The 12214-nt window shown below is 29.6% G+C and overlaps 1 protein-coding gene, 1 non-coding gene and 1 pseudogene across 3 annotated transcripts; 2 read left to right on the top strand and 1 right to left on the bottom strand.

Moving 5' to 3' along the window:
* Window positions 1–762: 762 nt before the first annotated feature.
* LOC110630058 lies at window positions 763–3131 on the top strand (annotated as a pseudogene).
* A 2689-nt stretch (window positions 3132–5820) lies between these two features.
* Window positions 5821–7746, bottom strand: LOC110629811 (bidirectional sugar transporter N3). 2 transcript variants are annotated; one of them, XR_006348208.1, is made up of 7 exons: window positions 7527–7746; window positions 7141–7177; window positions 6849–7059; window positions 6604–6765; window positions 6383–6502; window positions 5937–6286; window positions 5821–5906 (listed from the first exon to the last, which is right to left on the bottom strand). XR_006348208.1 is itself a non-coding variant. In XM_021776955.2 (6 exons), exons 1-6 carry the CDS (start codon window positions 7576–7578, stop codon window positions 6011–6013), a joined length of 858 nt encoding a protein of 285 aa, XP_021632647.1. In that variant the 5' UTR covers window positions 7579–7746; the 3' UTR covers window positions 5821–6010. The 2 variants fall into 2 exon arrangements, 1 of the variants encoding a protein (XP_021632647.1); XM_021776955.2 differs by having other exon boundaries at window positions 5821–6286.
* Window positions 7747–12101: 4355 nt separating this feature from the next.
* TRNAQ-UUG lies at window positions 12102–12173 on the top strand. Its single transcript has one exon. It is a non-coding gene; the product is annotated as a tRNA-Gln (tRNA).
* The last annotated feature ends 41 nt before the right edge of the window (window positions 12174–12214 follow it).

The following is a 12214-nucleotide window of genomic DNA, read 5'->3' as shown; positions in this document are numbered from 1 at the left end:
TTTCATATTTATATTTTTTTATTTATTGATTAGAGCATCAGAATTATTATAATAAACATTAATGTGTTTATTCACATTAGAATTTTTTTTTATAAATTAACTAATTTTGGTAAATTTTATTTTGACGCCATTATCAATCAAATTAAGGCTTTCATTATTAAAATAAATGGAATTATAAATTTAAAATTTACATGAATTTTAAATTTAATTTAATAATAAAATATTATTAAAAAGAATATAAAAACTTACATTTAGTTAATCCCATTATTTCCCATATTCCACTATTATATATATATACAAATATAAATATTATAAATAATTAATATTATTGAATATGAATATTAATATTTTTTTGAAAATAAAATTAATCTATAAATATTAAAAATATAATAATTGTTTTAAAATAATATTGAAAAATTAGAAAAATTATATATGTATATTTTTAGAGATATAATAATAAATAAAATTAGTTTATACCAAATAAAATTAGAGGTAATGGTAAAAAAAATTCTATATATTTTTTGACCTTTTTATAATTAGACTCTGTATATTTTTATTTCAATTATATTTAATTGTATTATTAAAAAATGACGGAGTTGACGAATTTTATGATAAAATTAATAATAATTTAAAAGTATAGTAAAATTGTAATAAAAATTAAAAGTGTAGGATTTTTTTTGATAGTGAGAGATCATCTCAAAACATCCTTGTAAGGTAATTAGTGAGCAGAGTGCAAAACAAATTATTCTCACTCAGCTAAACTTTTGGTCATCTTTTGTTCTGTGGTAGATACAAAACCTCCTTTCCTGGATGGAAGAGTTGTTTTTACTAAACAAGCAGAGCCTGTGATGCCCATAAAGATCCTACCTCAGACATGGCCATTATTTCATGCAAACGTTCTGCTTTGGTTAGGGAAATTCATGAGAAGCAAAGTATGAATAAATCACGCCAGCGTTTTTGGGAGCTTGCAGGCTCAAAACTTGGTGATATTCTTGGTGTTGAGAAGACAGCTGAACGGGTATACATCTGAATGAAAATTTGGTTTCTTTAAGCTTTTTGAGAATGTGATGTTATTGGTCTTAAAACAATACTTTATATTTTGATCCTAGATTGATGCCGATACAGCTGTAGTAGGCGAACAAGGTGAAGTCGATTTTAAGGAAGATGCAAAATTTGCACAGTATTTGAACAAGGAGGAAGCTGTGAGTAATTTTGCAAGGTCAAAGTCCATTGCTGAGCAGCGACAATATCTGCCCATATATTCAGTGCGAGACGATTTATTACAGGTTTGACATTTTGCCTATCATTATATGCTTGCATGATTTTGCATTCAGCAGCATGGCAACTTTCTCCCTTCAGTAAGGGGAGATCATGAACTACAAAATTTAGTCCTCATAGGATATATTACATCAACTGTCCAACATGTAATATTATGGCCGTTTATTGTAATTGTTCTTTTTGGAATTTTTGGGTTTTTATTTAATAGGGGGCTATACATGGAAAATGGAGGTGATGTAATCACTATTTGGGTATAATTATGTACCAAATAGAGTTCTGTTAAAAAGCTTTCTTTTCTTTTTCCCCTTCATAGAGTTGTACTTACCACATATTCTAATTAACAAGGGTGGCTTGATCACTGTACCATCCCACTGATGGTCCATTTTTTTGTCTCATGCTTGAAATGCATATAAAATTTCTGGTAGTTGCTTTTTGATTTGTTGCTAACTGGATGTGCCTTTTGAAGCATATATTTTTGCCGACTTTTTTGGCTCATTCTCTTAATAATTGTGCTCTATATAGGTGGTTTGAGAAAATCAGGTGGTGGTTGTCATTGGAGAAACTGGTTCAGGGAAGACTACTCAACTAACACAGGTAAATCCCAAGCATTAGATTCTCCTTTCAATTTTCTGGAAAACGTTTACTAGTTCTTAAATACTGGAGTTGTAGGCTCCTCATGAACTGGAATCTGACATCAGTTTTGAAAAACAGTATTTCCATGAAGATGGGTATACAAAAAATGGTATACTTGGTTGCACCCAACCAAGGCGTGTGACAACCATGAGTGTTGCAAAGAGAGTTAGTGAAGAGATGGAAACTGAATTGGGAGATAAGGTTGGTTATGCCATCCGTTTTGAGGATGTGACGGGGCCAAATACCGTAATCAAGGTGAGTGGTTTTGTAATGTTTGCTAGTGAACTTATTTATTGCTATTTGATCCTTTCTGATTAGTCCTTTGTTGCCAATGGTTATTACTGAAATGAATTTGTGCAATGAGTGCCTTGTTCATTATCTCTCTTTCAGATGACTTGGTTTCAATCTGCCTTTGTAGCCATAGAATCCTTTGTAGCCATATATATATAAATACAGTTTAAAAAAGAAAACTAATAGTAAATATAAAAGAAAATATAGAAATATAGAATTTGGTCTCTTGAAAATGATTTGAATCAACCATAACAGTTTAAGAACCAGTCCAAGAATATCTTGAGGAACTGATCGCAATACACTTTTTATTTTTTACGCAGACAATGTATAAGTAATATGAAGATAGCCAGATGAACGCGCATTATCCTGATTGCAATTATTTATTGTTGAGCAAATTTATCTTATTTCTCTGTTATTCAAGTTAGGTTCTAACTTGAATAAGATTTCCACATTCTAATTTGTCATTCTCAATTGTGTAGTACATGACTGATGGGTTGCTACTGCGTGAAACTCTCAAAGATTCTGATCTTGACAAGTATCTGTATGTGAAGTTCTAATTTCATTTGCGTCTCATTTTTATTAATAATTTGTTGTTTTTTGCTAGAAACGAGTATTTAGATTTGTAATTGTGATGGTAACAGGGTCATAGTCATGGATGAAGCACATAAAGGTAAATGTTACGCTTATGCTACCAAAAATAAGAAAACATTTCATTATCCATTTGCCAGCATAAACTTTATTTTTTAACATCGACAGAAACTAACCTATTGTTCTAAACAATTTGTAGTGTTCCAATATTCCACATCCCAGGGAGAACATTCCCTGTGAATGTCTTGTACAGCAAAACGCCTTGTGAAGATTATGTTGACGGTGCAGTGAAGCAAGCTATGACCATCCACACTACAAGTCCTCCAGGTGATATACTTATTTTTAAGACCGGCCAGGACGAGATAGAAGCAGCCTGCTATGCCGTTGCTGAGAGCATGGAACAACTTATCTCTACTACAAAGAAAGCAGTCCCCAAGCTCCTGATACTGCCTATATACTCCCAACTGCCAGCTGACTTGCAAGCAAAGATATTCCAGAGAGCTGAAAATGGAGCCCGGAAATGCATTGTTGCCATAAACATTGCCGAAACGTCATTGACAGTTGATGGAATTTTTTATGTTATTGGCACAGGATATGGTAAAATGAAAGTTCACAATCCTAGAATGGGTATGGATGCACTCCAAGTTTTCCCTCTTAGTCGTGCTGCAGCTGATCAGTGTGCTGGACGTGCTGGTAGAACTGGCCCTGGTACATGTTATAGGCTTTATACAGAAAGTGCTTACCTCAATGAAATGCTGCCTAGTCCAGTGCCAGAGATCCAGAGGACAACCTTGGTAATGTGGTTTTGTTGCTCAAGTCTCTCAAAATTGACAACTTGCTAGATTTTGATTTGATGGACCCACCTCCACAGGATAACATTCTTCATTCAATGTATCAGTTGTGGATCTTAGGAGCCCTCAAAAATGTTGGAGGGCTCACTGATCTTGGCTGGAAAATGGTTGAGTTCCCTTTAGACCCCCCGCTAGAGAAGATGGGTGATTTTAAAATACTGGAATACATTGAAAAATACAATATAACTTTACTATTTTTAATTATATAATCTAGATCTAATTTTAACAATAACATGGGTGATTTTAAAGTTAAAAAAAAAAACAATAAAGCGAATAGAGGAGTACAACGGCGGTACTCTATCTTCAACCAGGGATGATACTTTAGCCCTAAAATTAATGATCGCGTAATTTCTTCCTCTTCCTTTCGGATTCAACAATTCTCAACAATTTTCTAACAATTCTTTTATTAAAAAAATTTTAATTTTATTTAATTTAAGAAAATTACATTTTTCTAACAATTTTTTATTTGGAAAAAAAATTTAATTCTCTTTAATTTAAAAAATTTACATTAAAAAAATAAAAATGTTATAATGATTTTATAAAAATTTATTTAAATTCTTTTTTTTCAAAATAAATTACACCAAATAAAAGGAGAATAACCCTACATATGAATGAAAAAGGAAAATAAATATATTAATATTTTGTGAGTGCAAGCAGTAATAAATAAGATTAATAAAAGTAAAGATGAGATGTTTATGCAAAGAAAATTCTTATGCAAATAACATTAGCTTCATCTTTAATTTTTTTTTCTCAACAAAATTATGTTTAATTTAATATATTATGTATGGATAAATTGAGATCCTGTGGATTCAATTTAGTATCTGCATAAATAAGGGTTCAAGCTTATTAATAAGGGTTCAAACTTATTAATGGATCTAGATGGATGGTTGGAAATTAATAGAGTTAATTATTAATTCGGATATATTAAAGTTTGAGAAAAAGTTTTGGCGGGAGATTTTTAGGAGAAATTAAGTCATGTCTTCAGTATGATTGGTTTAGACTGGAATGAACAATCGATTAATAAATATAGAGCCAATTATTTTATACTCTATCCATTTATTCGTATTATATTAATCAGATATACAACGCGTGCATTTAAAATTTCATAAACAGTTAAAAGGAACCGATTCTACTGATGATTTGCACTTATTCCTTGATCATACAAAGTCATGCGTGGTCTTTATTAAACTTAATTTTTTTTATTGAACTAAAATATGATGGATCCGTTTTACACATCATTATCCCAATATATTTAATATTTTGTAGATTATCGTATAGCATGTACACTGATAAAAATGAATTTACTTTAAAATTAAAATTTTGAGTTGAACTAAGCTTTGCTAAACAAACTCTTAACAGATAAAAATCAATGATATTGCAACATGCAACGCATTCCTCTTGATAATTTTAATGTTTGATGAGTAACTAAAATTATGAGGCAAAGTTGTTAGAACTTTATTTTCAATATCAGAAATATATGAAATAATTATTCTTATTATTATCTCTAATTAAGTCTCTGTTTGTTTATTATGGAAAATAATTTATATTTAAAAAATATTTTTAAAAAAAATTATTTTATATAAAAAATATATTTCGTAAAAGATATTTTTTAGTAAAATAATTTATTCTTTATTATTTAATTTTAATTTAACAAATAAAATATATTAATAAATTTATAAATATATATAAGTTTTAATAAGGTCATTAAAGTGTGAAAAATAGTCTTTCTTTTAAAAAGAAGTTGAAGGTCATTTTCTATAAAAAGGTTTAATTTTTTTAAAAAAAATATTTTTTTGTTAATTAAATATTAAAAAATATAAAAATATTTTCAAACCTAAAAAAGTTTCATCCCCGGTAGAACAATAATTAAAAAATATATTTTTTATAAGAAAAAATAAATAAAATTTGGCTATTTAATATTGTCCAGTGTAGATCATGCTTTTATCACCACAAAAAAAAAAAAAAAATCTGTGACAAGAGGCTTCAACCTTTGATTGTGTACTGGCTGCCCTAAAGTACTGAGACCAACTGGGCTCACAAACAGTATAATCAAATGTGCATGAATCTATTGAATTGGAGATGAGCTGGCTTGCAGAATTCAATGGATGTGAAATAAAGTTGGTCTCATTTTCAATTGACATATGCTCCGTGTGTTTCAACCAATCATCCAATAATTATATGCAAATAAAATCTGTTTAAATCTGATTGGTCATAAATTTTAGAAATAGTACATCCAGTCGTATAGTAAAGAAAAAAAATGGAATTCAACATTTCCTTTTATGATTTTACATTAGTTCCTGTGAAATGAGGGAGAGAGAGAGTATACAATAATAAGGTTGAGGACTCCTTAACACATTCAACATGGAAAATTAAACTGCATTTTCATTTGGTTGGAGATGTTCATTTGAAGTTCCCAAGTTTCTCTCATTATTCTTCTCATCATCATTTATTATTATTACTTTTTGTGCATGATCTTCATTGGATTGAGGTTGAACATCCACAGGATGAACTTCAGAGCTTAGTATAACAATGGTCTTTAAATTTTCTTGTAGCTTTTCCTCCATAATCACCTTATTTGCCTTCCTGTAGATTGCATATAACAGCATCTGAAGTAGCCCTAAGATGAACCCCAACACATTTGGAAGCTGAACAAACAAAAATTATTGCATGCTCTAATCATTGTTATATATATATATATTTAGAAGAATTAACCACAGCTATAAAGATAGAAAATAACTTACAGCTACACACAAGTCTTTGGTGGAAAGGCCATAGGCAAACCACATAATGGCACTTATTGTAAGGAAAAATGACAAATTGAATGGCATGAACTCAACACTTCTTGTCTTAATAACTTGTGCCTGAAAAGAAAAACAAGATCAAGATTCAAGAATTGCAAATCAAATAAATAAATTTTCTTATTCTTGGGTATGAATTAACTAATTAATTAATTAAACCTCACCACAATGCTTAAGGGTGCTGCAAAAACACTGACAGAAACAGCAACACAAATCCAACCTAGAACTTGGACACGAACCGAATCCTTCATTACAAAATGTGTGAAGAGGATGATGAAAGAGAACAATCCCATGTTCATGGAAAGGAGAAGTCTGAAAGTTGAGATCTGCATCCACAAATCCAATACTAAATTAGTAAATTAACCTATAAGTTAATTAAGCAGTAATTAATCATAGTATTTGCATATACCCTGTTCTCTTTTGAAGCGTAAATGATATATAAGACAATGTATACAGTCTCTATGAAACATCCAAATGCGTTGATGTTGATGAGAAGAAAAGCATCTTTCTTGAGCATTGCATAGTCGAGCCAAAGCATGGAACTGAATAATGCCACAAGGTAAGGCAGAGATTGGAATCCTTCAGTGGACTTTTTTCTGTAAATTCTGAAAAATGTAGGCCTGCAATTAATTCAGATTAATTATTTGCCCAATAATAACAACAATAATAATAAATAATGATAGAAAATACAGAATACTCACATTGGAGCCAGGTACACCATGATTGAGATAATGTTACCTGATAGAAATAAATTAATTAGTTGGTCACAATAGCTATCTATAAATGTAAGCAGATACTGAGCTTTATAGCTACGAAAATGACTTTGATATCACATAATAAAGATCTTTGGTAGATGGAGCAACATTTTGATAGTAAAGAACGTAATTAAACACAAATAAGCAAATTAGGACAAAATACTTAGTTTCTTTTGATGATGTTAAGCAAGGACAGCAACTTTTGTAAAAGGCAAATTAAGCTTTGAAGAAGAAGAAACATATATATGAGCAAGTGAGAGAGATGGAATGAAGATTCAAATGATCTCTTTTCAAGAAAAGAAAGAGACAATGATTAAGTTCTGAGTATGTACCTAAGATTCCAAAAGCAAATGCCAGTGGATGGTGAGTGCTCATCACTGCCATCTTCTAAGTAAATAAAATGAACACAAAACTGTGTCTCTCTCTCTCTATTGCAAAAACAGAAGAAGCAGGGCCTCAAGTGAAACCCTAGCTAGCTTGCTGTGATCTAAAAAGCTCTGAATCTCATGCAGAAAATAGTGTGTTAAGGTGGTGAGGCAATGGAGGTGCTTGAGGCATCCTTTATATACTTGTACAAAAACATATTTTATTTTGATTTGCATTAAAAGAGGAGAAGGGAGTGTGCGTATTGAACTCATTATCTTGTTGCATGACAGGTGGAGTCTTATTAGGTAACGTAGCATGAAATCATTCTTCTATACACAACCACATTTCACTCATCCCTCCTGCCCCCACTCCGCGGATAAATTATTTATGATACATGACGTGCAACAGTTAAATATTAATTATATTGTTTTAATATATGATGTAAAAGTTTTTCATTTTTTACGGTTGATTTTGATTAATGTTTTTTTTTTACATGTTCATCATGCAATAATTAGTCAATGAAAAAAAAAACTAATTGACATATGATGTAATTCTATCATTTGCCAATGACAATTACAACCCAGATGTTTATATGATGTTACATGTTTGTTGTGGAAATTTAAAAAAAAAAAAAAAAAAAAAAATTGGTGATGGAAGCACTTGCGATGGAAGAGCATAAGAAGAAGACAATTAGTGTAGAGAAGTATGAAGTGTTACGTTATTATCGAAAGGCTGTATTCCCTTAATTTACGTAAAAACTTGTCCGAACTATGAAATCTTTCTCTTTTCTTTTCTTTTTTCATTCGTTACTATCTTCTCTTCAAAGAAACTCAAAAACAGAACTCTCGTAAGCCTTAGTAGATAGTTCTCTCTCTCTCTCTCTCTCTGTTTCTGTTTTTGGTTTCTTGTTAATGCCGTGTGATAGAGGAGATGTCGCCTTTTTTTTTCTTTTTTTCTTTATTCTTTGGAAACTATTTGTGTTTTTGCAGTTATAGCAAGGAAAAGCATAAACATTAATGATGGCTGTTATATATTCTTTTCATATTATATATCTATGGTTGGGATTTTTTGGAAATGGGAAGCTTGAATCCATTAGATCTTGATAGCTTTCCTCTTCAGACTTCATGGGTTTTTCTTCTTCTAGCTATGGGAATCAAGTTTTGATGGTTGAAATTGTTATTATTATTATTTTTAGTTGTAAATGTAGGTAATAATTCCCTTTGAAGTGTTGGTTTAGTTGTATATATTATGATTTAGGCTTTCATTTTTAGGGTAAGCAAATATTTTAAATATTTAGAGTATTCAGAAGAATTAATTAATAAAATAAAAAATAACTTTAAAAATTATTTTATACACTATGAAAAAAATTTTTTTTTTAATAAAATGTATTTTCCATGAACAAACAATAAATCTTCCAAGAAATCCTTTAATTTGGGGTAGTTTCACATCTTTGTATTGGGGCTACTATTAATTTGGTGTAAGTTGTCAATTTTGTTAAATTATTTCCAAATTTTTTAAAAAAAAAAATCTTTGTCAATCTCCATCCTATATTTATCATGGAAAGCTTCAATTCAATTTTTTTATTCAAATACATAGCAAATTTAATAAATTTATTTAATAATATAAATTTTTTTTATGTATCAAAAATTACATAATGTCATTATTATTTTATCATTTATATTTATTTAGTAATATATATAATAACAAAAAGGGACTCAATTCATTTTAGAATAACAAAAATAAATCATAGAGTTTGTGAGATATTGAAATGCGTGAAAGTACCAAAATGCACTATCACTATCTTATTACGTACTCGCAATTTCAATGATTAAGTAGCAAAAGCCCTAACCGTGACAAATCACATTCAATATTAAATGTGGACTCATCCCACTTTTTTTCTTTTTTCTCAATTTAATAATTCCATAATATTCTCCACCTTACATTTGTCACAAACTTATGACACTAATCATACAAGTGTGGCCCCCACATAAAGCTGCCATGATTGAGAGCTCTCCTATTTTCTGGAGCTCTCTCTTATAATTGAATTACAGAGATAGAATGATATTTAATATAAATCTTAAATGATTTATTCTAATGCGGTGGGTCTGAATTTTCTTCCTATCTTCTCTTCTTTGATCTCCTTTCCTTACCAATATTATAAATATGCATGCCTTTCTTATTTCTAAATGTAGAGAATGGGTGAACGTTTAAGTTGAAATTTGAATTATTAATTTATTTATTTTAAATATTTTACTTTTATAATAAAAAAATAAAATTATTTAACATCATATAATTCATTAGTTATGTCGGATGAATTTTTGAGTTTGTGTGTTGAGCAGCGAAAAACGTATTGATTGTTGTAGGACTGGATTTCAAAAAAAAAATATAAATTTAAAGTTGATCAAGCTATTTTTAGATAGATTGACTCATTGTGGTAAGTTTTAGACCGAACACATGGAATAGACCGAAGAAATTATGAGCGTGGATCCAATAGAAAATAATTTAACCCAATGATATCAGGAGAATAGCTGATCTAGTCATTTTGCAACTCTATCTGTATGCGCGTCGAGAGAAATTAAATAGTCGTTTGGCGTAGAGGGATGTTTGACACTTTCGTACGTATGAATGTGAGTGACAGAAATAAATAATATTATAACAGAAAAGCGGTCAGACGTGATTAGCAAAAAAAAAATAAAAGAGAAGAAATATTTTATTTTTTAACTAAATTTATATATTTACTATAAATTCTATTTTTTAAATATATACATATAATATAAATTTTATTTTTTAAATTTTAGAATATTTTATATACAGAAATCTAAGGAGGTGGGAAAACATGTTATAGTTACGTGCAAGGTGGAGGAATTTGATCCAGCTGCTGCTGCCACCTTGATTTGTTGCAAAATTTGGTGAGATCGAACATTTCTTTAATGGCACACACACTCCAACTCCATTATTAAGAGTTGAGTGCTTACTCATTTATTACTCTATTTATTATGAATTCGCTTATGTGGATCCATTTCCACCAATCATCTGTCTCGCTGGAAACTCTCATACGCAACCCTTACAATTCTTTCTTTCTCTTTCTCTCCCATTTTTTTCAAATTTTTTTTTAAATATATATATATTTTTAACTTTCTTATCTCTCTATTACATGACATACCATTAATTTAAAAACCACAATTAACTTTAATATCTCATCAACAACTCATGAGGATTAATATAGCAATTATTTGAACTAAATTTAAAAAAAAAATCAAATTGAAATTTAGATTAAAATTAAAATGAAATCAAACCTAACCATACCGACAAACAGTTTCCGCCTCCTAAATCAGACGACACGACCACGTTAAAAGTGTAAACATAAGAATAGTGAAGTGGAGAAAAGAAGTGGTGGTGGAGTCAATGTAGCAGGAAGTTTCCCAACCAAAAAGCACCTTTTTTAAGACTTAACAACAGAAGAACCTCTTGTGTTTCTTTTAACATCAATTTCATGTCATAAGGCCCTTTCCCCACTTCAATTATTTCTCCATTTTGTTGCCACTTACGTTAATCAACACCGTCAAGATTCTGTGATTTCAAACCATCATATTAGTCATACATCTGAGCCTAACATTTGAAATTAAAATATAAGACAAAGTTCATATTTGAAATATCACTAATGTAGCAAGTGGGTAATAACACCCATTAGTCAGATCACTGCTTGTAAGGCACTAAAGCTCATAGATTGAAAATCGTAAAATTTGATAAACTGATTTAGAACCTTAAATTAAGAGTATAAGGAATTTCGAATAAGATGTTCAATTCTTTTAAAATAAGATATGGAAAAATTTAAATAATTTCAGCAACTACTTATTAAAAAATATAAAAAATCATAAATAGATTATTTGTCCTAAATGAGATTGGAGCTTAAGTCCATCTATGTTAAAGCAATCGTAAGACCAGATGAATTTCTTGAGCAATTCTAGTCATCAAAGAATTTGATTATGCTCCATCTATGTCTTACATTGATTTTTTTTTTTATCTTCACAGTCTTTGTATCTTAGGCATTAAGGAGATTACCAAAAACTAACCATTCAATATTTCTAGTTTTGCAAATACGTACATGTGGAGAAGTTAATAACAACATTAATTGACTATTGTAATACAGATAGCTATTTAGTTTCAGTACTAATTAAAAGTTCAAATTAATTTATTTTTAACTTTTTATTCAAATTATTCTAAAAATTTAAATTTAATTTAGTCTAAAAATAAGAAATTTGTTGATTTTTAAACTAAATAAAAAAAAATCAGAAATTTAATGGAAAAGATCATGAAACCGAGTTTCTTATTATTCTTTTAAATCTAATCAACCAATCAAGAAATCTAATTTTGGGATAAATTAAATCTTCTTAGCTAATTTAGATCAAAAGGGACAGATTGAGTATCTTTCATAAGTATATGGGTGAAATTGAGCATTTAGCTTGAGCAAAATATAAATATATATATATATTTCCGTTTTTCACTGATCTAATTGTTTTAGAGAAAATTATATTCAAAAGGGTTCTATGGTGTAGTGGTTAGCACTCTGGACTTTGAATCCAGCGACCTGGGTTCGACTCCCGGTAGGACCTGTTTTTTTTTTGTTTGTTTGTCTTTTATTGAAAATAAAATA

The sequence above is a fragment of the Manihot esculenta genome, chromosome 13 (genome assembly GCF_001659605.2).
Source record: "Manihot esculenta cultivar AM560-2 chromosome 13, M.esculenta_v8, whole genome shotgun sequence".
Classification (NCBI taxonomy): Eukaryota; Viridiplantae; Streptophyta; class Magnoliopsida; order Malpighiales; family Euphorbiaceae; genus Manihot; species Manihot esculenta.
This window is presented reverse-complemented; position numbering and strand designations above follow the sequence as displayed.

Bases quoted from the DNA above. Each gene is read 5' to 3' on its own strand.
- LOC110629811 (XM_021776955.2), bottom strand. From the start codon at position 7,578: ATGGCAGTGATGAGCACTCACCATCCACTGGCATTTGCTTTTGGAATC. The intron at 6,766-6,848 runs GTATATGCAAAT...TTGTGGATGCAG, and splicing joins ACGCTTCAAAAGAGAACAGG to ATCTCAACTTTCAGACTTCT. The intron at 6,287-6,382 runs GTAAGTTATTTT...TTGTTTGTTCAG, and splicing joins CCAAAGACTTGTGTGTAGCT to CTTCCAAATGTGTTGGGGTT.